General features: G+C 43.3%; 2 protein-coding genes across 6 annotated transcripts; one reads left to right on the top strand and one right to left on the bottom strand.

Moving 5' to 3' along the window:
• Nucleotides 1-438: 438 nt before the first annotated feature.
• Nucleotides 439-12,613, top strand: LOC133347179 (splicing factor U2AF 65 kDa subunit-like). 2 transcript variants are annotated; one of them, XM_061559242.1, is made up of 11 exons: nt 439-621; nt 2,286-2,478; nt 2,815-2,918; nt 3,628-3,791; nt 4,189-4,305; nt 4,902-5,040; nt 5,853-5,935; nt 9,454-9,576; nt 10,308-10,394; nt 11,094-11,342; nt 11,694-12,613. In XM_061559242.1, the coding sequence occupies exons 1-11, from the start codon at nt 573-575 to the stop codon at nt 11,823-11,825; spliced, it is 1,440 nt and encodes a 479-aa protein (XP_061415226.1). In that variant the 5' UTR covers nt 439-572; the 3' UTR covers nt 11,826-12,613. The 2 variants fall into 2 exon arrangements, with proteins under 2 accessions (XP_061415226.1, XP_061415217.1); XM_061559233.1 differs by having other exon boundaries at nt 10,308-10,424.
• Nucleotides 8,634-27,135, bottom strand: LOC133347188 (protein phosphatase 1 regulatory subunit pprA-like). 4 transcript variants are annotated; one of them, XM_061559274.1, is made up of 19 exons: nt 26,986-27,135; nt 26,258-26,363; nt 25,114-25,225; nt 23,810-23,899; nt 22,873-23,003; nt 21,673-21,725; nt 21,063-21,205; nt 19,850-19,936; nt 18,110-18,184; nt 17,488-17,543; nt 16,462-16,585; nt 15,478-15,560; nt 15,330-15,381; nt 15,036-15,099; nt 14,786-14,867; nt 14,384-14,451; nt 13,251-13,305; nt 12,887-12,985; nt 8,634-12,127 (listed from the first exon to the last, which is right to left on the bottom strand). In XM_061559274.1, the coding sequence occupies exons 2-18, from the start codon at nt 26,356-26,358 to the stop codon at nt 12,928-12,930; spliced, it is 1,434 nt and encodes a 477-aa protein (XP_061415258.1). In that variant the 5' UTR covers nt 26,359-26,363; nt 26,986-27,135; the 3' UTR covers nt 8,634-12,127; nt 12,887-12,927. The 4 variants fall into 4 exon arrangements, 3 of the variants coding, with proteins under 3 accessions (XP_061415258.1, XP_061415249.1, XP_061415239.1); XM_061559265.1 differs by having other exon boundaries at nt 8,634-11,415; XM_061559255.1 differs by lacking the exon at nt 8,634-12,127 and adding an exon at nt 12,249-12,658.
• Between the last annotated feature and the right edge of the window lie 614 nt (nt 27,136-27,749).

Here is a 27,749-nt window from a genome sequence, read left to right as displayed (position 1 = left end):
GAGGGGGGTGGAGGGGGGTGTGGAGGGGGGTTGTGGAAGGGGGGTGTGGAGGGGGGGTGTGTGGGAGTGGGGGGGTGTGGGAGTGGGGGGGGAGTTGGGGTATGAGTGGGAGTGGGGGGTGTGGGAGTGGGGGGGGGGTGTGGGAGTAGGGGGGGTGGGGGGAGTGGGGGGGGATGTGGGGGGGTGGAGAGAGTGTGGGGGGGTGTGGAGGGGGGTGGAGGGGGGTGTGGAGGGGGGTTGTGGAAGGGGGAGTGGAGGGGGGGGTGTGGAGGAGGGGGGTGGAGGGGGTGGGTTTGTGGGTGGGGGGGCGGGGGAGTAGGGGGGTGGGAGGGAGTGGGAGGGTTTGAGAGTGGGGGTATGTGTGGGAGTGGGAGGGAGTGGGAGGGTTTGAGAGTGGGGGAATGTGTGGGAGTGGGAGGGGCTGCACCGGTCACGTGACCCCGCCAGGGCGCGCTGCATTGTGGGGGGATTTGGCAGCACAAAGCGGCGAGGTTGCGTCCTGCTCCCGCCTCATCATCGTTAACAACAACAAGAAGAACAACAACAACAACAGCAGCAACTACATCGCCGTCATGTCGGACTTCGTCGAGTTGGAGAAGCAAATGCGCGAAACCCGCATAGGTGAGGTCGCAAAACCCGCGCAATCACGACGAAGCAGCCGCGAGGGAGGGGAGCTAGGCGAGAGCAGGCTTCACCTCGCGGCCTAACGCGGTCGTCTTGATTTAAGACGACTGTGCAATTGTGTAAACAGTTTTTTCAGCTGCAATGGACTTGGCTTTATGTTTGGCTGCGGTTGTTGTCGCCGCTGTGGCGTGTGAGCTGCCGTGACTGAGGCGACACGGAGCCGTCGGTTGAGTTTGGTGGGGGTGGCCTAGTCTAGGCCCGCCCGAGAGCAAAACCGCGTGTTCGCGCTCCCGCGGCGAGGTAAAAGAATACAAATTGCGGTTAAAAACAACTTGACATGCGCGAGTAGAAGTGTCTCGGATGCGCCGTGTAAACATTTTGGGGGGACGGGGGGAGGCGTTGGCGCGGTTCGCCTCGCTCTGAATGGCGCCGCGGCGCACAGCGCGGGGAGTTAAAATGGCGGCGAGGGAGCCGGGCCGTGGCGAGTGGTGGCAGAGTGGTGGCGGTGGTGGCGGCGTGGTGGTGAGTGGTGGTGGGTGGTGGGTGGTGGTGAGTGGTGGTTGGTGGTGGTGGCAGCGTGGTGGTTGGTGGTGGTGGTGGTGAGTGGTGGCGGTGGTGGCAGCGTGGTGGGTGGTGGTGGTGGCGGTGGTGGTGGCACTACTGCCGTGTCCACAAACTCGCTCGTAAACCAGCAACCTCCACGTTTAATCAATAAGCGCATTCACTTTCACAGGCACAACAAACTAACAGTCGAAACTTCAAGCCGCTTGCTAAATCGTGTAAAACAAGTATAAGGCGATGTGCCATTTACACAAGCGGTGATGCTCTTCGCTTGGTTGGTAACCCTTCGAAATTCCACATTGCTATGACGGGGTCAGATAATTTACGGTATTCGGACATTTATTTTTAAACAAAACTTGTCCAGTTGCCAATCGTGCATACGTATCTAGTTCGTACGTGTTGCTGACAATAAGTTGCGCTGTTTTCTTCATTGGTGTGATCCTAGTGTGTGTGTGTACCGTGGAGTTCTCTGTGCGCGCGAATAACATTTAACCATAAAGTTCATAATTTGTATGAGACTAAACCGATGCATAACAGGGATCAATTTGCATATGTTTAGCGTAGCGAAGGAGCTGCCATAACGTTTCTCCAGTGCCGCTTGTGTAGCTGATATATTACGTGAAATAGCGCTTTATGGGATATTGGACGTACTCTCCCACCTATGCTGTTCACTGTCCGCAGATATTTAGCAAACATTGTATTGGAAATGTAGAGCATGATCAAATTAAAGTATTAACCATCTCACATTTGCTGATAGTATTGTAGGAATTATATCTAATGGTCGAGACTGGTGAACATGCCCCAGAGGGTGATCACCACGGAGAAAACAGTGATGAGATGAGCTCGTGCAGGAGGAGTAAGCTGCCATTGAAGGACTGAGAGAGATAGTGAAGACGTGGTGGCAGCATTTATCTTGCACTGGGAATGATCGTTGCTGCTGTTGGTGGTAGTGATGATGATGAAGAGTAAGCTGCCATTGAAGGACAGAGAGCTAGTGACGACGTGGTGGCAGCATTTATCCTGCACTGGGAATGATCGTTGCTGCTGTTGGTGGTAGTGATGATGATGATGGAGTTGCCATGTCATGCTTCACCTGACAGAGCGCGAGAAGGAGCGGCGACACAAGAAGCGGAGTCGCTCGCGGAGCCGTGATCGCAAGAAGCGCAGCCGCAGTCGCGAGCGGAACCGCGACCAAGATCGGAAGAGCCGGAGTCGTGAGCGCCCCTCCCGTGACAAAGACAAGAAGGATGAAAAGAAAGAAGACAAGAAGGAGAAAGGCGATAAGATACGCAGGTATCAACTGCCACCTCTGACACTTTGGGAGCCTTGTTGTGGAGGTTAATCGATTATGATTTAATCTTCAGTCTAATTTTCCCTAATACGGTTTTGCAGAATAGGCATGTTAAGAGGTTGAAAGGTTATTGTGTTAATTGTCTGACAATCTGGATACGATAAAAGCTATAAACTGTGATTAGTTTCATGCTTGCATATGTCATCAGTGTGGGTTATGATTGCCACTAGTTAAAAAAGTAATTCCATTGCTATGCAGTTGCGCACAGCTGGCAAGATTGTGTCAAGTCTTTAAAGGCGCTTTCTTTCTAACCGACTTGATGCTTTGTCACATTTTAGCCGCTCCCCTCGCAAGCCACGCAAGAAGAAGCCGTACAAGTACTGGGACGTGCCACCCCCTGGCTTCGAACACATCACGCCCCTTCAGTACAAAGCCATGCAAGGTTACTAGCACAACATGTCAAAGCAAATCTAGAATGTCAAAGCACTTTACCTAAACATTTGGATTATTCTACTTAAACTAAGTAAAATTGTACAAATGTTATCGTCAGCCGTCTTCAGTGATTTTATGAGTAACAAATAACTGTAAACTGTCAACTACATACACAATGACACATTTTCATGTCTTTATTTTTTTTAATATTTGACCTGCCGTGACAAATCCCATTAAACAAACGGCTGTTATCGTCTCGATATGTACCCAGGCTTTGTGGCCTGGATTGTCACTCAAGTTGAAAGCATTTGTAGTAAAAAGATATATTTTGTTGACTGTAGTTAAGATAAATTGCATCATTGACATGAACATCAGTGCAGTGATAGTACTTGTACGCTACGGTCATGTACCCGACTAACATTTCAAGTATTTCATCAACTATGCAGTGTCTTCTTGGTTCTTTCGGTAAAGTCACGTGACTTTACCGAAAGAACCAAGAAGATGAATCCCTGCAGGCACGAAAGCTTTAACTCTAAACTATGCAGTGATTACATATTTTTGCTGTAGTTATGGGATTAACATTGTAAAAAAAATCTAATGTTTCAATAATGCCTTTAATAGCATGTCATTTGCAGTCAAATATGAATATTTAGATTTTGTTTACCGCCAGTGAATTGACACTGCTATATTTGAATGTCATATATCTCCTCTATTCACAGCTGCTGGCCAGATCCCAGCAACTGCTCTCATCGCCACGACTACCACCGCAACGGTGGCTGGCCTGCCGAATCCCGCCGCGATGCCCGTACCCATCGTGGGCAGCCAGCTTACACGCCAGGCGCGGCGTCTCTACGTCGGCAACATTCCCTTTGGAGTCACAGAGGTACGGTCGTGTGCCCTGCACGGTGCAGCACTGTGCACTCGCTAGCTTCCGTCGTCACACGACACCATCAAAGACAAAGATCCCCTGAAGAGCCTGAACAGACTGTTGGGGAAAGTGCTGTTAGCAGGGCACCTCTGAAGCCCGGCAACGGCACACGATTCCTCCACTTTTCATGAGAACACTTGTCTACACAGAATGACTTGTTTATTGCATACTGTGTTTAACCACCTTAATGCAGGTCAAAACTCTTTCTGCTTCTTTCCTCGAACTGCTCAACTTTGGAATATCCCTCCCATGTTCTCCTTTCTGCAAGTTCTTTTCAGCTGGTTCAATTCAAGAAATACGTTTTTATCCAACATTGATCTAATGTATTGCTTTCCTGTTGTTTTGCTTGTAGGAGGCCATGATGGATTTCTTTAACAACCAGATGAAGTTGGCAGGACTGGCACAGGCTCCAGGCAATCCTGTTCTTGCTGTCCAAATAAACCTGGACAAGAACTTTGCCTTCCTTGAGGTATACACGTGACACAGAGCTATTGATACAATTACATCCATTATAACACATCCTATTAATGGGCAAAGCACTTAATATTAATGTACCGACGTCTCATTTTTTTCTTACATTAATTGCTTGTCCATTGGTGTTCAGGCTTCAGAAGGGATGCATCGTAACGGGATTTAGAAGTTATTTAAAACCTTAATCTGAAATATTCTATAACATGCTTTAACATCCTTTAAGCAAAATGTGATCGATATAATTACAATATATTTATACGTGTATTTTGGAGGCTTAGGTTTTTTTTATCAAAAATGCAATCTTGATATGTCAACACAGAACATCCAGAAAAAAACAATTACCAGCAATAATACCCAATTTACACGTTAGTCTTTTTGTGTTTAGTTTGTTGTCCTTCCCCCGCACTTCGATTAGCGTTGCTGGCCAAACATCTTTCGTATTGGTGTGGCATACTGGCAAGGGTGAAGTCGTACGAGTAGAATGTTGATTGTGGTTAGCGCATCCAGATGGCCAGATGCTTGCAATTCAGGGCCACCGTGCAGGTCCTCGCAAAGAGCTGCTGTCGCCTCATTGCTTGCACTTCTTTTACGTAGTTCCGGTCAGTGGATGAAACGACGCAAGCGCTGGCGTTCGACGGAATCATCTTCCAGGGCCAGTCACTCAAGCTGCGCCGCCCACACGACTACCAGCCCCTGCCTGGCATGTCAGAGTCTCCCGCTTTGCATGTACCAGGTACGTCGAGTGAGAACGCGCAACCTATGGTGGTCTTTGTCGCGCTCGTGCAGCACACGGGCTGTGCAGCACACTTGCCTCTCTGAGGGGACAAGTTACTAATTTTGTCAGAAGTTTCACCGAGTGACATATGCGAACGTGGGCAAAGATTATATCAGCGGTCACTCATGCCTCCCCAAATGTATCTTCTGGAATGTTTAATTAGACATCTTAAAATGTCAACTTCAAAATCTATTCTGGCAGTACATTAATCTATATTATGTATGCAAATTATATGCTAATTTAGGGTAATTTATCCCCTCGACACAATTATTATTCAGTCACAATTTGATTCAACAATAGATGATCATACTTAACATTGCGTGTATAGTAGCTCCTCTAGTGACTCCAGAAGTGAAGACACCAAAAATTTATCAAAAACCATTTGGTTTTGATGTATAAAAGATTATGCATCAGTATTGGTCAATGGATAAATGCATTTTATCACACCTAATGCTAATGAACCAATTGTTTAATTGAACGAGCCAGTACATGTTAAACATAAAACACCAAAATACAAGGCAAACTAATCATATTCTCAAATCAAATCCTGACTCGTTGCATGCCTATTATTTGTCTTCCCGAGCTGGTTTTCCTGAAATGTCACAGCCACCACACAAGGTGTAAAGTTGCATCACATGACACCTGTTACACTGGTTTTGCTGGTAAAACAATGTTGACCTCTGTTGAATGCCTTGTTACAAATGATGTCTTCCACCTTCTTCGATTGGCTATTCATTTTGGTTCTGCTGTTGCAAATGTATGCTATTCAGTAGGTGTGGTGTCCACTGTTGTGCAAGACACGCCGCACAAGCTGTTTATTGGAGGTTTGCCCAGCTATCTGACGGATGATCAGGTAAGTTTTAAAAATTCACTATCTATATGTATACCTTTTGCCCAAGGAATTTGGGAATGTGTTACTATTCTCTTATGCTTCTTTCTGTCATTCATCTTAGAATAACAGAATAATGTGAACCACAAAAAGTTTACTTTTTTCTTTCACCTTTATCTGCAACAGTTTTCACCTGAGCCTGAAAACACCCATGAAGCATGCACTCTTTAATATGCTGTATGCACACGTGTTAGCACACATGAACGCATTCGATCCCCCACTTGCCTCCGAGGGGCGCGTAGTTAAATAAAAGAAGACCACACAACAGTGGGCATGGGAGGACGTGCAGGTAATGTGTTTTCTCCCTGAGTTTGTTGTGTGTTTCAGCAAGGTAAGGGCTTGCTGCACCTGGACCCGTCTCACAAGGGCGTACAGTTTCGCGCGATCGTGGTGTTCTGTTATCCAGGGTCAAGTTTTAGGGGCGGCCAAGAATACTTTTCTTTCCCCGCACTTTTTTTATTTTTTATTTCCCCCCCCCCCCACCCCTCCTTGTTGAGTTACAGGTGCTTTTAGGGCTCTGTGCTAGAAGCCGGGGCATCGCTGTGTTTTTAGGTTTCTTTGGATCTGAACAGCCATTTAAGAGTTTTAAATTGCAGCTCTCCAAATACAGGGCCTTCTCTGCAACTGGAGCCTGAGTGTTCTTTTTCAGCAGTTTTTTCACAGCTTACAGGGTTTGAAATTCCATTGAATGAGCATCGTACGCCAACGGTGAGATTCCCCATTGACATTAACTAGCGACTTTTTAAATCATAAGGTATGGACATAATTATCAATCGTCTGTGCATTCTGTAGAGATAGGTCATAAAGTATTAAATTGATCTTACCAGTCCGGAACGTGCATTATAATGTTGTATGCTGCTGTGAGTAAAAAATATAGCAATTGACACTGAAATGTAGCATTTTCTTAATAAAAAAAGCGGGCTCTCAAGCCGCATTGCATCATGCACGTTCCGTAAATCCGAAAGACGTATCAGTAAGCAATGCCGATGTAATCGGTGTAGGAAAGTGTTCAGACGTGTTCCCTCCAGTTTGTGATACTGATGGCTGTTTTATGTTTGTTCCCCTAATTCATCCCCCAGCTAGGGGCCTGTAAGAGCGTAAGTCGCGGCGCGTAGTACCGTTTGTTCAGTAGCACTTGACCCTCTGCGGCAGTGCTACCCGCCTGCTAACAAAGGCAAGTAGACCGGCACCAACAAAACCTGCCCGCGCCTTCTGGTTCCTCTGGCCCCTTCCCCCTAAAGGAATAGAACCAATCATGGGGGTCAGGATTTGGGATTGTGGGAGGGTTCACTTGGTGTGGCCTGGATCAGTGTTTACAAATTCAATTAGGATAGTGTTTTGTTTATGGGGGAAGTTGGATTTTTGGCAGCTTTTTGTTGTTTGAGCATTTTTTTTGTAAAGCTATGCTTTGATTCACCCTAATGCTAAATTGGCCGAATACTCCACTGAGAAACGGCTGTGGTAATAACGTTGATTTAAACTGCAACTGTGCCCTAAGTACACCGCATAGCTTTGCCACCGTAATGCTTTTGCACCCTCAAACAGACAACCATGGATGGTTGTCAACGAACATTTATGCCAGTGTCCATATTTGTGCGGAGATCTCTGCTCCCAGTGACACGCCTAATCATTCATTGCCCCAGAGATGGAGATAAAAGCTGCTCTTGGGGTGCCTGCAAGCACTGGGGGGTGCGCTCTAGTTCCCTACCTCAGTGGGACCATTGCATTTCTTGATAAAGGAGATGCAGCAAAAGCTCTGTTATCCGGCATCCATGAGGAATGGAGGGTGCCGGTTAATCAAATATGCCGGTTATCTGAGTTATACTTATGGTTTAAAAAACTGTCCAACTATTTAAACCATTTTTTCACCAAGTTTTCCAAGTACGACATTAGAAATATACTCTTTTACAGAGGTACTCACCAGACAGTTGTAGCATTCTAAGTTGATTGTAGTGAAGCATTGGGGCCGTTTAGAGTACAGTAAAACCTTGGATTACGAGTAACTTGGTCTGCGAGTGTTTTGCAAGACGAGCAAACGTTTTAAATAAATATTAATTTGATAAACGAGCGAGGTCTTGCAATACGAGTAGTACGTGTATACGCTTTGTCTGCCGAGCGTCACGTGATCACAACTGATATGCGAGTGCTTTGGATTACAAACACGTTTCCGGAACGAATTATGCTCGCAATCCAAGGTTTTACTGTATATCATATTGAGGTTGCAGTACTGTATGTACATCTTTCGCTAGCACCACTACTCGCCAGCATCCTGAAGTTTCCGTAAACAGCGGATCTTTGATAAGTACATGGCAAGATGCCGGATGGCCGTTGGAATTTTTCCTGATCCGTGAAGGAAGATTTGTTTTGCCATTTATGACAGATGCCGGTTAATAGGACATTCCCGATTGGTAAAGCGCCAGATAACAGCTTTTGCTGTACATACCTGTCTGCAAAAATATTTTAAAATATGCCTTTGTTGCTTGTGTTTATTCCGGTGTGCATTGCACAGTTTAATAGATTAAATATATTTTGGTGAGAGTACATTTAAATATGGTTAGGGTGAATCTTAGTATATTTACTTCAACTTGAGCATACTTTATCTTGTCATGTAGATTAGAATAAATATCCACACTGAGCAAAACATGACACCACTGCGATCCACTGAAACGGGGGCGTAAAGTTTATTATGTTAAACCATCACTCTTAAGGTACATACTTCACAGCTACATTTTCATACAAACAGCATATGCATATACATTTTCCCAACATCGCGACTTTTTTTTATTCAAAACTGCACTATTTTCTGAAACCGTCTAAGTGAGTGACCTCTCGGATTGGGACTTGACTTGAGTGTCAATGAAAATGTTGCATAACTTATGTGCAGCAAAGCACTGCATCTATATTCTTGGCGAGTCCCAACCCTTTTTTAAAATATTTAAATATATTGGAACTTTAAAGCTTTCCATGACAAATCTTAAAAATCTAGTACTTAAGTGGGCTTTTATATTTGCATAGCACAACATTTTCCTTGCAAGATATTGGTAAAACATGTCCACCAAAATGTGCCGCTAGAAACTGTCATTGAGTTTGTTTAAGCAAGTGCATTGTGATTTCCACAATTGCAACGAGAGTTATTCGTGTGGTACATAGATTTTCATTTGTTCATACACTTGCATTTAATTTCCAATGCAAATGTTTTATACATTAATTTTAAATGTAGATGCATCACTCCTGTATTACCCATGCATATATTTATAGCTGTCTCTTCCATCCGGTTAAATTGCTTGGCTGCAACTAGGTGTGCATGATAAAATTCTCGGCACGTTCATGTTGCATATGAAAGCCCACTTAATTGCATTTTAAGGCAACTTCATGGATGCTGCTGGTTTTTGAGATACCCTTTGCCGAAAAAATCTGCCTCCTGTGGAGCTCGTATCCAGCGCTTCAACCCCTGCTGACTGTACGTGTGCCTCACTTGGCAGGTGAAGGAGCTGCTCACGTCCTTCGGGCCTTTGAAGGCCTTCAACTTGGTGAAGGACAGTGCCACCTGCTTCTCCAAGGGCTACGCCTTTTGCGAGTACGCAGACGTCAATGTCACCGACCAGGTGAGTTTTACCTTGCTTATCTGGTAATATATTCCTAGGAAGCGTTGATTTGTCCTTGATTCTCACTAGATTCGACCCTGGCAGGGTAAATGTTAATTATTGTGCTTAAGTTGACCCCAAAATGTACACCAAATGTACAAACTGAGCTTTGATGTTTTGACACCTGTTGCTTTGCTTAAAGTGTAATCCAGAGGAACATGTACATATTGGTTCATTACCTCCCAAATGGCACAAGAAGAAGGTTTTTGAACTGTTTGTTTTATTTAGAAGGCATCCTTACAAGTTGTAAGGATACTCTGCCAAACACCCGATTCCAATTAATCTGTGTAGCCTACTTGAATTGTTCTATTTACAATTGTAAACGCCTTTTGTTTATCCCAATGTCATTTTTGTCCAAGCCCAAAGGAATACTTTGGGTTCACACTTTTCATGCCATAGCCTTTCCTATGGATGAAAACCTTGCAGAGAAATCTTCCAAAAGCATCCTTATGTCATGTATAATTTAGAATTAGAATTTAGAAAGTTTGGTTCCTTAGTGGTTTTTGTGCGAATACGAAAGTGTGCGTTGTTTGCAGGTTACATTTTTTTAAGTTAAGTGGGAAGAGGTTAGCGTTTTCTCATTGAGCTAAAACCCCATGATATAAAGCTGTAGTTCCAGTACCAGTCAAGAGAGAGCATCCAGCCACTCTGCGACTATTCCTCACACGCTGTCAATCTGCTCCCATGTGCAGGCTATTGCAGGACTGAATGGCATGCAGCTGGGTGACAAGAAGCTGATTGTTCAGCGAGCCAGCGTGGGGGCCAAGAATGCCAACCCGGTATTTGGAGCACCTGACACAGACGGCGTGGTATGGCACATGCATACACTACTTGTTGAATCTGAGAATTTAGATTGTTTAAAGAAAAATCTTGCAGCTAATGCACTTAGTGAGATTATTTTAAACACAAGCACACAATAGTAAAATCTATGCAATTTGCATTACTTGTGATGTGCTTGATAAATATATTTGTCAATATGAAAAATATTTTGTTTGTATTCCCACATTAAATTTACCATTTGGAGGTTGAACTTTCGACATTCATTTTAAAGTGCTAGTGGTAAGGCTGGGGAAGCCAGTTTCAGTGAGTGCCACTCATATGTTGTAAAAACTGCCTTCAACAAAAATGGGAGTCTATGTAGAGGTCACCTAACTTCGTCTATAATTGGAAACTTTAATTGCATTTGGTGAATTTAAATGTTAAAGCCATAATAACACTCGTGGTTAACGCACAAGCATATTGATGTACACATTTTTTTAATGTAATGATGAGTGGTTTTGTTTTGAATGGACTTTTAAGAATATAATTTTTGTAAAGTTTTTATAATTACAGTTTTGAGTAAAAAAATGTCTTAAGTCAACTTAAATTTGGGCAGCCACTGACAAATTGAACTTTACCAATAATGAACAGTATCATCTGCTTGCACTAGTATGTGCTTCAACACCTGTGCGTGCGTGTGCTTGCGTGCACACCAACAGACGGTGGTGGTGCAGACGCCCGTGACGCTGCAAGTTCCGGGGCTGGCATCGAGTCAGGTGCAGCACAGCGGCTTGCCCACAGAGGTGCTGTGCCTCATGAACATGGTGACCCCTGAGGAGTTGGTGGACGACGAGGAATACGAGGACATCTTGGAGGACATCCGCGAGGAGTGCGGAAAGTATGGATCCGTGCGCTCCGTAGAGATCCCGCGACCCGTCAACGGACTCGACATCCCGGGATGCGGCAAGGTGAGGGCGCACGCACGCGCTGCTGCTGCCTTATTAACACCTGAGGGACGGCCTGCTGCACCTGCACCGCTTTCTGCACATTAAACAATGTCTACATTATAATAGATTTAATTTATCCATCTGCGGGTCTTGTCGGTCAAAGATTTTCTCGAGTAATATTTAAATCGCAGAAATGAACTCTTGACTGGAAGGAACCAGGGACCTATGGTATTGACAATGAGCGATTTAAGACCTATGACCTGAACTACATTAAAATATTTGTGAACTCAACTGATCCATAGTGCTTTGATTTAACTTCATGCCCTGTGGCCAATGTGGCCCGTTCCCTGTGCCTTCTCTGTACTTTAACAGATCTTTGTGGAGTTTGCGTCACTACTCGACTGCCAGAGGGCCCAGCAGGCGCTGAGCGGCCGCAAGTTTGCCAACCGCGTGGTCGTGACACAGTACTACAACCTGGAAAAATACCACTGTCACGATTTCTAGATGTGCAACCTGCTCCATCATGGGCTGCTCTTTGGCGTTGTTTGTTATCGATGTGTGAAGATTTGAGCACCGTTTCACAAAGCAGTCTGTGACGCTGCACGATTCGGCAACTCCACCTGCTCACTTGGCAGCATTTTTCTTGGTGGTCTCCCTTTCCTTTTTTATCGGTAAGTGTATTGTCTGTGTGCTTTTGTCAAAAAGTTGACTGCTATGCATTTGTGCGTGGTGCAGCCTACACGGTAGTGGTGTCTGATGAAAAACAGTGGCACCAATTTTTTTATATTCCGTTAAAATAATGGTTTCTAAAGAGCGGGGGGGGAGGGGTGGGAGGAAATAGTCACTTTTGTGAATATTCATGTTGACATCAGTACAGGTTTTAGTACCCACTTTACAGAAGGTGGTGACAAGGTTTTCTTTGGGGGGGGGGGTGTAATTAGGTGTTTGTGAGATTGTTTTCATTTGTTACCTTTGGCTAAATGTAACAATGCGAGGAATTCCCATGGAAGCATCGAATTTGTCTTTTTGCATCTGTATCTTTTTACAGTCAGTGGCTGTTGCATTTGGGAATAGGCAACCCCTGTCCCAAGGCTTGAGCCAGATGTTCAAGACAAACTTTAGTACTTGTTGTTAGGGTGGTAAAATTAAATATGCGGACACTTGTGATTGCATCATTATAAAAGACCAGCATTGATGTATTTGTCATGCATAACTTGGCACGATTTATGTTTATTCCCATACTGAATTTGCAAGAAACTTGAGTATTTCAATAAAGTTTTCAACTAATTGTGCTCCTGTCTTGAAAGTTTGTTGCATAATGAAGATGTTGGTTCATACTGGAAAGACCCACAAACATGGCACGTTTATAAATCGAATGGCTATTTTTAAATCCTGTATATAAGTTCACTTACTTGCTTGCGTGCTTGCTTGCTTGCTTAGGACCGTGCAAATCTTTCGCTCGTTTTTTTAACCCACTTCCCGTGATCCAATCGAGCTGACACTTTGTTTTTACGGGTTTACTTGTTACCAAAACGGGTTGTTTTGGCTTGGTTTGTAAAACTTACCAACGATTTTCATGTAAACTTGATCCAGATGTCAAACGCAGTTAAGCTTGTCCGTCGTGATCTGCTGCAAACTTTCTAGCGTCTTCTATGCGTTTACGACTGCACACACACAATATTTTGCAAAGTATATATGGCTGGAAACATTTCAAATCTTGCATAATAAAACATTCCCTTTTACCTCATGCAGGCTCTTGAAATAATGAAAGCCTGGCATGTGAAAGCTTATTTATGTATGGTCTAGCAGCACCCACTGCTTGAGAGATTTATCCGGATGTTCATCAGGCCTGCAGAAAATACTGATCCCCATCTGCCTACTAAATGTGGGGCTGTCCCTCACTTGTTCTCTGCATGTCACCGTCCTTACCTGCTGCACTGGCTGGAAAGCCTGAATGACTCCATTTCCTTATTGTTACTTGGTCCTGCGTAAAAAAAAAACACTGAAAGCTCTCATCAATCTGTGGTTGCGCACTGGCTATAGGTCAATATATACACATTGCTCCGTTTTAGACTTAAAATCGTGCTAAATTACACAAGTGTTGCTAGTGTACGGTTGAACACATCTGATGTGACGTTATCCATATTAGGTGTAGAACCGGGTTCGTGCATGCTGATGTCCTGCCTTCCTCCACTTGGAACGTGTATCCTGGACAAATGTGAGCAGTGCTCATATAAATAAAAGTATATGTATTAGACCATCGGTCCTTACTAATATTGTTCAGTTGCATTTGTTTAGGCAAAAAAAAACTGGACTGGTTCAACCGGCATCCTGTCAGCAGTTGGGCTTGTTACATGCTCATGGTTTTAAGCAATTATTGGCAAGAGCATTCCATGTTAGAAAAGTAAAGGGTGGACTGCAAATGGTGTGAGGTTGATAGTGTTCACTACATTTAAAGTGCTGCATGTGCCTCCGGTCAAAGGCATGTGAATCGGTACTGCCGGTGTGAATGAGATGCAGCATAATGTATTCATCAAACAAGACTTACAATTTAAAGAAAACTTATTTTTAAGAGCCCATGTTTAAATATGCACTTAATTTACTCTTCAGTGGACTCCATGAAGTGCCCAGATGAAGGTTGTCAACCCTGGATTGGCCAGGAGTCTTACTGGAATTAACATTGATCTCACGTGAACTTAAACAAGCAACTATTAAAAAAAGCACCTCCGATTATCACGGTTGGCTACGTACGATGCAAAGGAAGTTCAACATGCAATCTGTGAGATTTTAATAGAATGTAAATATATAAAATGAATGCACAATTCATACAGAAGATACATTTTTAAAACGTAACGGTGTCATCTGATGTCGTTTATCTTTTCCTATGCAGCGTAATGCCAATACGCCAGGTTGGGGTAAAAAAAAATCTCCCAGAATAGCTTCAGTCATCAAGAGTTGGCAACCCTATGCCCAGAGTAGGGGACTTCATGCTTGTGTTGTTAATATAAAAAAATTCGTGGATATTAACAGCAAAAACCCGATGTGTTCAAACAGTTCCCCACCTGATGTTGGTCTGGGTGGCGACACTTGGGGTAATGAGTTCACGACAAGGCATCTGACTTCACTGAACCTGCGTTGAAAGAAGTGGGTCACGTTATAGGTCTTGGATCATTTAATTAACTATGTATTTGTAAACATCATTTATATATTTACAAAATACGAACTCGTGCATAATCTTCGTAATTATAAAATGACATTTCAAAAATTATTTAATGCATATATTTTTTTAAACTTATTAACATTCGTTTTATTAAATGCTTAGCTTTTTTATTGTCTGTCTGCCATTGAAGCAACTGATATAGTGGTGGAAACTGTCAAATTCCAACCAATGTGCAAATAATTGCAACAATATTAAAATGTCCTGCGGTTTATTTTATTTCAGTTTATGGAACTGAGTTACAGACCTCTGCTGGAGAGACCCGAGTGTGGCTTCCATCTGCCCTTCCAAAGACTCCATCTGTCCCACAAGTTTCTGAGAAATCATTGCTGGCAGGAATGAAAACTCAATTAGATGCAGAACAATTCTGTATTGACATTTGCCAAATACTCCAGTGCCATGAAGAAAAACTGATATATCTACATACAAAAATATACCATAAAAGTATACAACTAGTTTAATGTTGACAAAATTGAGGTTAGTACCAAGAATCTTACCACTATTGGCAGTCAATGGCCTTATGTTTATGGCTGTGGATCCTTGCTTTGATGTGACTGATACCTGGCAAGCACAGTTTCATCAGGACCATTATTAGGAATGTAATAATCAGTACTCTTGTCATCACTGCTGTCACTGCCATCATCTATATCATGAGCATCATCGTTTCCATCAATCATCGCTCATCATTGGAGAAATCCCATAATACTCGTTAAAACAAATTGGCCAAACATGCCAATGTAATATGTTCCAGTTAAGCTTTCCTGTATAAAAATGTAGTAATTAAATATTACCCCATCAAGTATCTCCAAATGTGGGAGGATCTTCGTGAGCTCCTGCTGATACCTGTCACAACAAGACGACTTTAGAAGTTTTGTGGAACTGAGAAGTTTCATGTCATGCGGCCACATGCTGTGCACTGTAGAGATGAGTCCAACGTACCTGCTGTGCTCATTGTTGGATGTGATTGCTGGATTTCCATTCACACACAGCTCCAGTAAGTTCATGCAGTTGCCTAAAAGTTTCTGAAGAGCCGAAAAATTATGACTGCTGTGCAGACGTCATGAATTCATTCAGAGGTGTCAACAGAGAATACATTTTGAACTGGAAAGCATGGCGGCGTTTTCATTTTCGGATGTACACACTTCCACGACCAGTTTTGGTGAACACAAATATATGTTAGGCATTATATATGTGTGGCATCCCTGTAACCAGGGTTCAGTTTAATCATAAAAAATCCGTGGTTTTCTGCTCACCCCAATAAGTGTTAGGCGTTCATAGCCCTGTGATGTTAATGTTACCACTACCGGAACAAGTCTGACATTACAGTAATGCATTCAGTTCACAGAGGAATACTATTGAGTCTATCTAGCTTGAATCCATCTGCAGACCTATGACTATTATACCTTTTATGTGCTCTTTCTCTGGTATTCTAGTTTCCTTCCACATACTAACACTTGTTAATAGAATTGGCCAATCACATCACGGCAGGCCCAAGTTAAAAACAAGTTGAGGGTCGGTGAGAATTCCTGGGTAATTAAGGTGCGTTGTTATGTTACATATTTGACACTGAAGAATACAAAGGAGGTGAACAAATATTGTAAGGAAATGTTTACTGGAACCACTTTATATCACTGAGAGCACCACCAGCTTGCGTTGAATATTTAAAAATAAATTATTTTTAGGGTGGCTGGGTGATAGTTTATGATTATTTTTTGGTTCAAATGCAATCGTAGCCACCTGTGTGCCAACACCAAATCGTTCGTGTGACAATTGAACATTTGTGATGTCAAATGGTCATGAAACAATATTGGAAACACAAAGCCAATCATTTTATTTGATTAACCTTGTGCTCAAAAATAGAAGCACCTTATAGACTGACTATTACTGCAGGTTCATGAGCTCAAGTGACATTAAGGCACATACCAGGTCTTGCCAAGAGCTGACCAAATTGTTTGCAATGTTCAGTGTCTCCAGAAGAGGGAACAGCTCAGAAATGTCTCTTAGAGTCTGTATCTTGTTGCATGACAAGTCAAGGTCCTGCAAGGAGCTGGGGAACGGCAGACATCAAATGAGTACTTGTATAGAATATTTTCGTGAACTGAAAAGCAAATCCAAATAAAATTTGTTCTGGAACAAAAAATAAAAAATAATTTGGTTTCAAGTACGAACAGCCATAATAAAAAAAAAATTTGATTACATCGTGTAAATATATAAATGTGTCTATCAATTTGTATTTCTGTCTCTGCATCTCTTGTCTGCCTTGCAATAAACATTGCACACGCAACCTTTGCTTTGCTGTTTCTTAGCTAATCAAATATTAACTGGTGTACACCGGTTTTTAAAATATGGTTAACTGAAACCGAAGCTTCCCGAGTCCATTTGGGTTTAACCCAACCTGCACCTGAAATAAATCGGTGAGACTCCCTGTTGTGTAGTCTGCACTAAGTGAAGACCATCACAGGTCGATGACTAAAATGAGATCCCATCTGGCACGCTTCACATTTACATTCGACACCTGTCTTTACGACAGTACTCTGGAAAGACCTATTCTGGCATGCATTGATGTGAGGTGTTAAATTGGAGCGAGCCACCTTCTGTATCTGGCATGGGGGTAACCGCTTTGATTACACCCATTACAAATCTACCGCAGATCGCCCTTTATTAGGTTACAACTGCTGTGCCGCTTTACATGTCGTGGGTGCACGTGTGACGTGTCAACCATCAGAGCTCGACTACTCATGACTGAATTGTCACGGCAACATTTCCTGACACGACAACTTCACCCTGCAGGAACTACAATGTCACGGGGAAGTGAGCTCTTGTTTCACCAGTCGACCTTTTATTGCCCTCTTCTGTTGTGCAGTGGATTATTATTATATATATTTGCAGAAATAGGCAACTGGGTATGCAAACACGTTCAAATGCAGCACCGGTGCTCATGACACTCACCTTAAGATTCCAAATGATTCAAGGCTACTTAGAACATTTCCTGATAGATTCAGTGCCTGTGCAAGATACCAATCAACAAAAAACACAATCATGTTACAAACATAACGTATTTGATGCATTCGTACAACAATACATTATATAGTGGTCATGTTTTCTACGTGGACTTGTGTAATTGAGATAGTCAACATTGGAACAAGGCTTAGAACTTTCATAAAAATGGTTAATGAGATCACGATAATGATGATAAGCGATGAAAAATTGTTAACTTTTTATGGTAAACCAAAATAAGATCAGAACAAGTGTGTCAATTCATATACTGTCTTAAGCTCAAAGAAAAGACATGCCTTGGTCCAGCATAATATATTATGGAAAACATTATCACAAAATAAACAAGATGTGTCCATCAAATTACAAAGTAGCAATAATAAAGAGTTGCGAGCCATAGGATTCGCAATGGTATTTTCATATTAGAGCATTATTCCTGGCCAGGCAACACAAGTAAATAAAACGGTTTAGCACATAAAGCCAGCAGGTTATTGATGATTACACGTATAATCGGTTAAGTTGTTCAGGAGAGCAAGGCACCGCCATGTAAGTACATTACAATGAATAACAGACTCACATTGAGGTGCTTGGGAAGGCTGATATGATCAACAGTCTGTGTTATTCTGTTGTCGGCGAGGTCCAGGACCTTCAGCTGCAATGCAAGTCACACGTGGCATGTCGATGCCAGCAAGGGGCACACACCGTCAACAATGGACCGTGCCTCTCAGCTGTGCCCTTCCTGACATATAAATGGACAAATTAATGATGCTCTACATTCTTCTTCTTCTTTAGTGCTGCCTAACGGCGTGTGCGACTTCACGATGATATTGGTCCCGGTCTAGCACGGCGTGTAGAGTTTGTGCTGTTGTTAATTGTAGCCATGTTTTGATGTTACTGAGCCATGTCGTTTTTGGCCGTCCTGGTCGTTTTTTCCCTTCGATTTTTCCTTCCAGGATTTGCTTTAATAGCTGGTATTTGTGGTCGTTTCGGGCAATGTGGCCTAGGTAGTAACACTTCCTGCTAATGATGGTCTTCAGCAGTTGCCTGTCAGTGCCCATATCTTGCAGAACTTGTGTGTTGGTGGTTTTGGCTGTCCATGGGATTTTCAGCATCCTTCGATACAGCCACATCTCGAAAGCTTCGAGCCTTTTTGTTGCTGTTGTTGTCAATGTCCACGTCTCTACTCCGTACAGCAAAATTGACCAGATGTAGCATTTCAGTGTGCGCAGTTTCAGTGATGTACTCAAGTTGCGGTCTGCAAGGAGTGTTTTCCATTTAATAAATGCTTGCCTTGCTTGTTCAATTCTGCTCTTGATTTCGACTTCATGGTTCAACTGATCGTCAATGATTACACCAAGGTATTTAAATCGGTGTACTTGTTCCAATTTTTCGCTACATTCTAATACGTATTATATACCCAGAAATTGCCGTTCCTTTAACAATAGACATGTTAATTTTATTCAATACTTTATTAAACCGTTTTATATTCCACTTACAACTTTTTACCTGTGATACACCATGTGGAGAAGAGTTAAGGATATAATGCATGGAAATGTATGAGAAAGAATAGGAAATAAGGGGAAAAGGATGGAAAGGGAATGAAAAAACGTGACCAACGGGTCAGGAAAGCTGAGGATAGGAAGGAAGAGGCGACATCAGGGCCTCAACGCTGAAGGTCGGAGCATCTGTTCTCACAGGGGGTGGAGAGAGGGGAGGGGTTCAGAGTGGGGGTGGCCACACGCAAGTCACGTGATTTACACGAGACTTGAGATGATGTAGAGGTTAGTTTGGAATACCACTTTCTTGTATCGATTTTTTTAAAATCAAAGACTGTACATTGTTAAGCATGTTATCTCTACATGAGCTAGTCCTGGTGTAACAATGTGGTATCAAATACAATAATACTGGTAGGAACCTCCTGGTTACACCAGCCCACAGGGGATTATTGTGTCTGTCGTGCAGGGAGGGGCTGGGTGGGGAGGGGAGGGGAGGGGCTGGGTGGGGAGGGTGGGGAGGAGCTGGGTGGGGAGGGGCTGGGTGGGGAGGGTGGGGAGGGGCTGGGTGGGGAGGGTGGGGAGGGGCTGGGTAGGGAGGGTGGGTCTGGGTGGGGAGGGGCTGGTCACCTCGTGGTGCCCTTATAAAACTCAAAGTTTAACCTACTCACGCCGGCTTGTGCCCACCCTCACAGTCGGGCATATTTGCGGAATACACCACGCCGCCGTTGACCCTGGCCATTGACCGAGCAACCCAACGTTCCTACCAGCTCCCTCCGCAGGAATGTGTTTTGACTGAAGGAGAGAAGAAGACCAACACTTACTTGCTCACAGCAGCTGAGCTCTGGGATGCCACTCAGCTGATTTCCACATGCCTGGAGCTCTTCAAGACTCGGCAGAACAGACACCGCCTAAGGGCCACATACAATACAATGACGTTTTTACAAAGCAAATAAAGTAGAAAATATATTTCCGGATAATGCACACAACTATAACATGCAAACAAAGACAAATGATTGAGTGTGTGAAAACATAGGTGGACTTTTACACTAAATCTGTTTATGAAAAAAATAATTAAAACAGGATTATGAATGAGAAGAGGGAGATTGGAATAACGTTTTTACAGAGTCAATAAGGTGCATGCAACAGAGAAGAAATATTATTTTAGTTGTATTTAAAAAATGTGACGGAGAAATGCATAAAGTAAGGGAGACAGCGACTGCAGATGGCAGTCAATGTTCAAATGGACAGACAGCCAATGCAGAAATTTAAGATTTGGTAGAATGTGCTCTTTAAAAATACACACTCCTACTTATACATGCTAAAGTATATATATGTACATTCACCTTCATATTATCTGCTCTTCTCATTAAATGTGCCCTGAATCGATTTACAGATCTATGCAAAAGTGTCCACTTATCTGTGCTTATCTGCAGATATGACCTTACCACAAATGACCAAAATTATTAATTTCATCCTGTAACTTGAAGTAATCCAAGGTTGTGCACATGGTTTAGAGTAAGAAAATGCGCAGAGAAGCGCGGACAATAAAATCCACCAACAGCATCAAAGGAGCTCCTTCTGCACGCACACAATCACGTGTTGTGCACTTACAGGACTCATTCTACACGAAGCAAAAATAACTCACAAATGACTGTCAACATGCAGCCAACTGACTAACTACGTTATGCGGTCAACAATGCTTGACTCAGGGAGGAGGACGCCCCTGCCATGCATAGTCCCATGGGATGTAGGCTATCAACAACAAGGCAACTCCTATGACTAATTGGGAATGGGACGCAAGCGTAGGATTGATCACCCTGTCGCTGGCCGCCTTTGGGGAGGGTGTATAGTGTGAAAGGCCGAAACACCCTAGGAACCAAAGGTACACTACTGACGATGCGCTCCCCAAATTTCACCAGGCTCACTGTTCGTGAACTCTTGGAAGTGCTTGCACAAAGGATAGTAACATCTCATCCTGTGTTCTTGGAATCTGTATGAGCAAAGCAGCAGCGTCCCTGCCGTGCAGCCACTCACCGTGACGTCAGTCAGCTGGTTGTGGCTGATATCGAGTGTCTGCAGGCTGCTCAACTGAGCCACTTCTTTGGGCGACAGCCGGGACAGGCGGTTGCTGTCCAGCCTCAACTCCTTTAACTTCTGCTTGCCTTCCAAAGCAGTGCCTATGCACGCGTGCACGTAGCGCAACACAATGGTGTCAGTGAAAGGAACTTCAACGCAAATGTGAGAGTGGCAAACAATGATAGAACAGCAATACTACATATGGAATACCACGCCTGCTTTTCAATGACAGATTATAACTGATGACGCACACTCGTTATTATACTCTATCTTGTTTTTTTCTCATATTCTTGTCATCTTAGATAATGAAGGTAGAATGTATACAACCTAAGATATAACTTAAGATGTATATCTCAGAGCAAAGCATGTATTTTTATGCCATGGCAGATGAAACAAAAATAGATTTTATGCAAAAAATCACACACTCATATGCAGTGTCCTCAAGTATTTTGACTGCAAGTACGGTAGGGGTTAGGTATAGAAACATAAATGAATGAATAAATAAAGTGGTTAATAACGATGTAAAAGAAATATATTTGAAACACAATATACTTGTGTCATCAGTTACCTATTTTGATGATTTGGTTGTGTTGGAGATGTAAAATTTGAAGTTCATTGAGCCTGAAAAAATATGGAAATTCACAAAAGCTGCTCAATAACAAAATGGCCACGCATGCAATCATGGGGTGGTGACAAGGCTTGCTGGTAGCACATTTGCTGTCTGTTCCAGAGGTTTGTGGTTCGATTCCAGAATGCCACCGTGGTTAATACTGTGGGTGATTTAACCATAAAATGTGTGCCGTCTGCTTAACAGCGAACATTACAGATCCTGTGATGTCAGTCAAAGAAAATAAGGCCATTGTGTGCTGGCACTATGGTCAAAATTGCCCATATTTTAGAAATCACTCGCAAATTATTTAGTCAAGGAACACAGCAATTGTCAACCCTTATGTGAAAACTTGGCAGGACCTTCCTGAGACTCACCGAGCATTTTCTGGGTCATAAAATCAGAAAAAATATTTAAATTCACCTCTGAAAAAAAACCTTTATCCCCTAAGTCACAGCTGCTCTGTACCCACACTTCTGAATAATACCACGTCACCCCAATCTTCAGATCCCAACATGAGCTACCAATCCTATCTAAATCAACTGAAAGATTTGCTTTCATCTGACTCAAAATCCCACATCAACTTATTCTTGTCTAACTCTCCAATATGTTTATCTACTCACCATCCTGTGGATATAAACCAGCAACCCAAACCTATCAAAACCCGCTGCTATAACACTGGATTTCTCTCATCTGGCCATTTACACGTTTAACTCAATTTTCTCTTCAGGAATCTCATGCTTTCCTCTTCTCCCATCTACCTATCCTCGTGGTTTATTCCATTCCAAGGCACCAATGTTACATCCTCCAGTTCCTAATCTCCTGTTTCCCATAATCTCATAAAGCATATACATTTTTCTGAACAGTATTCTAAGATGTGGTCACCTTTATACACTTAATAAACACACATTGTATTGTATTGTGAACTTTCCCAAAGAGTGCACAACTGTAAAAAAATATAACTGCGGTGACACATCTGTTTATATCCCACATTGTCCTTATACACTAATTAAAACAACTGGTATGAAGTCAGTATTCAATTCAATTGCAGGAGGATAACAACTATGATGTTATTCTATGTCTACAGCAGGGTACACATTGTACACATACACAGAACATTGTCTTACACTGGACCACCAACCATATGCACACACGTCTTACCGGCTGAGGTTCTGAATGATGGTTATCTTGTTTCCATACAACTTGAGTTCCCGGAGGTCTTTCAGGTGCTCCAACCCTTCAATAGACTTGATGTAGTTGCAGGAAAGGTCCAATGACCTCAGCCGTGTAAACTGTGCAGACACCCACGCTTTTGGTCCCTGTTCAAGTCCAGGCTCAATAACTTCATTTTTCCCTTCTGCCTTATGACTGTCTCTTCCATTCAATACATACGCCCACTGTTTATGTATAGCATCTTAAAGTGTAGTTACATTCCATGTTATTCAAGTTAATTTATTAGGTATAGCCCTGTGAGCCATTCGGCTCTTGAATCGGGTGCAACCGCAACAAACAAAAAACAAAAACATGAACAAAAAAACATCTTAAAGTGAATATGTGACTGAGTGCAAATAGAAAATCAAAGAAAAGACAGCAAAATATGGCAGGAAAAACACCGTACACCAACGCTGTGTAGGGTACATTCAAATTGTACTGCACTGTAACCTTCCTTCGTGAAGTATTGTGCATCGTGTATACTACGGTGTTACTGGAACAAAAAAAATTAAGTCACCTTTGTTCAAATGGTCAAATAAAGAAAGCAATGGGGGAATTATGGCGATAATTCTCTTAGGATAAAACAGGTCACAAAACTTTTAATATTGTAGCACTGTGCCAGTGCATTTCTAACCTTCATAAAAATATGATTTATGCATTGATGCATGACTAATTAAGCTTGGTGTACATGTAACTCATTATTCTTATTGCATATTATCTGCCACTGTTATTAACATATTTTTTAGCTATATCACAGTACCGAAAAATTCACTACTGTAGTTTTAGAGGATGATGATTGTTGTGTTTTTAAGAACCCAAGACAAGGTATAAGATTATAACTTAAAAAAGGCAATGCACCCTCTGTAAATGCAAGGATGACACTGACCTTTTCCAGGTTTTCTATTTTCTTGATGCCTTCTGCATGCAGCTCTAGGGTGTAAATGTTACTGAAGCTGGCCTCGCGAGCTTGGACGAGCTGCAAAATAATTGCAAACACAATACAACTGAAAGAGCCCAATACGCTGCAATGTTAAAACTTCTACGATTATTCCAAACATGTTTAAAAATGAGAAAACCATTACACCACCAGAAGCTTCAAATCAAGATTACACCACCAGTTTGTTTTCAAGCAAGTACATAAGCGGCCAATCCATATAGACCATATTACAAAGCCTACATAGTAGGCTGATGATACTCTGGATGATACACGAACCTCATAAAGAACATGTGTTTAAATACATTAATCATTAACACGAAAATATGCCGTGGTTCATCACTTTGGGAATACTGTACCAGAAAAGTATATGCTTCTATTGTGCTTTTTTTCACTGAATCTTTTCAACGCACATTCAAAGGAGTCTCTTAACTGATGAAGGATACGATGTGTTTGAAATGTTTTATCAATCTGGTAGCTTTTCATTCATCCTCTTGTACCTGACAAAGACTGTATCTGTACTGTGAATGCGTAAAGTGTACAATAGCTGCCTATCCAAACACTGCATCCATATCTGGCATGTTTCTGAATTGTATCTATCCACCCAGAGGGCTATCTGGGTGGTGCTTATCTTTGTAAATTGCCCAAGGCTCAAACTATACTGGCGACGGTGGATAGGCAGGTATGAGTGGCATTTGAGCGAAGCACTATCACTTCAGTGTGTCAGCCTTATGGGCCTCTTGCATGTCACAATATTGCCGTGATATGCCACTGTCAATGCACCTCAAAGGAATAAGTCAATCACTGTAATTCTCTTTAATGCCATACTCACACATCTGTAATACTGTGTCAATAAACTGCTGGAGGAAGGCATCCCCTCGCCGTGTTGGTCATGGTGGTTGTACAGTACTCCACTCCATCAGTGCGGGTTGGTGAAGGGGGACAGACCCTAGACCGATTTAGATATCATTCGACAATGATGCTGGCCGTGTCCGGGAATCGAACTCAGGCGGCCGTGTTCTTAGCGCAGTGCACGGACCACTGTGATACTTGGTCCTCCTCAGTGTCAATTAACCAGTTGAATTGAGATATCTACTTACTACCTTTAAGCAAATGACGTCAGTTTAGTGACCATGGTGATTACGATTAACCAAAGTGCTTCGTTGTCAGCAACACACTTCTGCTTCGGACAACTTGTCGACGATACAGATGCGGGTAAACAGACGGGTGCATCGAAGAGGAGACGGCAACCTCACCAGACGATGCGGGTCTATGACACCCGCCGTCCGGCTTGTGGCTCCTCCAATGCCCCTTTTCTCCTCCAAGCCCTTGGCATCCGGGCGACTCCGTGACCGCCCACTTGCAAACCTGGTCAACATCAGCCACCTGAATCCTGCAAGTCGTGTCCGTGGTGCAAGAACTTGTGTCCACACTGCTGGGCGAGGGCCTCCCTCACCGTGCGAGCAGAGGGAGATTCATATGGCCATGTATATTTGTGGGACTTCTTTCGCACCGTACGTAGCCAGCCGTGCTATCGGGGGTGCGGGGGAAAGGACAACAAGCTAAACACAAATAATTGGCCATAATTCATTTCGCTGGTCAATGCGGGTTGGTTAAGGCAAGGCGCATAATATAGTACAATTTGCTGCACTGCCCTCTGCTGACAACATTCAGTAATCTGTGTAATTTAAATGCCGAGTCTAAGGGATAGATATTTTTGTTAGTTTCTGCCACAACTTGATTTGAAGTGATCGTTGCTTTGGGTTTTTTTTGCACGATTGCAATTCATTCTTAAACAAGCAGCGTCCACTTTAGGCCTGGTTTGTCATCATCATAAAGCAGTATGTTGGGTGCTCATAGCATGCTTATGAAAAGGGCATGCCTAACAACAAATTCACCTTAATTAAATCCGTCAACGCACAGGACGTGGCGTGAAAAAGTAAAAGTATACTCTACATGAGATAAGCCTCCTGTAAAAGACTCGTTATAGTCAGCGAGGCTTTCCTGAGCTACAATGTGAACTCGTGTCATTCATTATCGCCATGGTCAACCCACTGCTGGATGAAGGCCTCATTCCACAACGCAACCTGCACACGAGCCCAGGTCCATCGCTCCGTCTAATCGGTGCACGTAACATTAAACAAAAAAGGTTAAATAACAACTTGCGGTGAGTGAGTTGAATCACACTCTTGTTTTTTTCGGTAAAGTCACGTAGGTAAAAATAAATAAATGAAAAAACTAAGTTAAATCACGACGTTGCGGAGGCAACACAAGCTTCCGCCTTGTTGTTGTTTTTTCATTTATTAATTTCCACCTACGTGACTGTACCGAAACAACCCAAGAGAATATGAACCATTGCAGTCACGAAAGCTTCACACACATCGAGTTGAATCACGTTACCTGCTCAACGTCGCTGCCGCTTGCCCAGATGGCCGTGCCCCCCCGGGTCTCCGCGCTCTCGGGCGAGGAGCGCACGGACTTCCACCGCATTTCACCTCCATGTGGCCTGTAAACGCACACCAACAACAACAACAACACGTGGACATTGCACTGACAAATGTCGCCTTCAATCGCGCTGCTTCGCTATTCAATATAAACGCCGCGACCGCCGGCAACAGCGACGAGGGTTCGAGCCGGCGCATGGCACAAGGTGAAGGTGCAGCCCCTGCAACTCCCTCGCTCACGCCGCTGCCGGCAGCACGACCGCCACCAGAGGCGGCTCTGGAGAAGCCCGATAGAGTGTCCTGTACTTGGCCTACTCTTCCTTTAGCTCACCGCGCCTGACCTGCCGAGCGACTTACGTGGAACCCGTTTATAACTCTGAAACCCGCAAATTGAAACGTTCAGCAAATTGAAACGTTCCGTTTTAATTTGTATTTCTCCACGCAATTGGCAGCAGCGTGTCGAGTCGAGTGGCCGTCTAATTAAACTCGATTCGCTCGTGTTAATTGCCAGACCACGTTGTTGTTGTTGTTGTTGTCGTCGTAGTTGTTGTTACGGGCAGGCTCACGCTAGGCCGACAAGGCCGCCGCTACCAGCACGACCACAACACTCGCGAATGTCTTTAACGCTCATTTAAAGCGACGCGCTCGGAGCTGCAACACGGCAAGACTCGTGGCGAGTATTACCATCAACAAGGTTTTGTTTTAAATTCGTCAGCAACGTGAAGAAGTGAAGATGTGAAGACGTGAAGATGTCGCGCCACGTGAAGATGAAGTGGAGCCCGCCTCGTCGCGGCCTCGCGTCTCACAGCAACGCCGGTTGCCATGGAGACCAAACTAAGTGCGGCTTTTAAAAATGTAAACTTTAAATTCATGAATTTTGATTTAAAGCTTCTTTCGTGACTGCAGCGATTCATATTCTTGGTTCTTTCGGTGAAGTCACGTAAACATGTCGCATACGACAGTGGCTGTGTACCTTGAGCTACTCCTCCACGTTGCACGCTCTGCTATTTCGTGTTTAACTATTTGGCGATTGCTGCTGCTTCTGCTTCTGGGTTGGCAACGTCGCACAAACACAAAGTACCCCAACCAAAAAAAATATAATAAACTCAACACGTTTGTATGTTGAGCTTCTTTCGCACCGTACGTAGCCAACAGTGCTAATCGGAGGTGCGGGGAAGGACAACACAAAACAGACACCGTTCAATAACACTGCCTTAACATTATAAACAATAGAACATCGGCGACGTTTCAGGCAATTACCCTGTTGGTATCAGGAGAATTTGTTTGTGTCATGGACTTCAATCATTTCCTGTCGTTCATTCCCATTGGATGTTGTGATTCACCATGCAGAACCGAGGATTAATATTCTCGACATGTATTGATACAATCATTGCTACAATCCATTTGGTGACAGTCTATCTCTTTGCACGATTCGCCGTGTATTGATG

Source organism: Lethenteron reissneri, chromosome 3 (genome assembly GCF_015708825.2).
Source record: "Lethenteron reissneri isolate LAM-NWPU_2019-01 chromosome 3, ASM1570882v1, whole genome shotgun sequence".
Taxonomy (NCBI): Eukaryota; Metazoa; Chordata; class Hyperoartia; order Petromyzontiformes; family Petromyzontidae; genus Lethenteron; species Lethenteron reissneri.
This window is presented reverse-complemented; position numbering and strand designations above follow the sequence as displayed.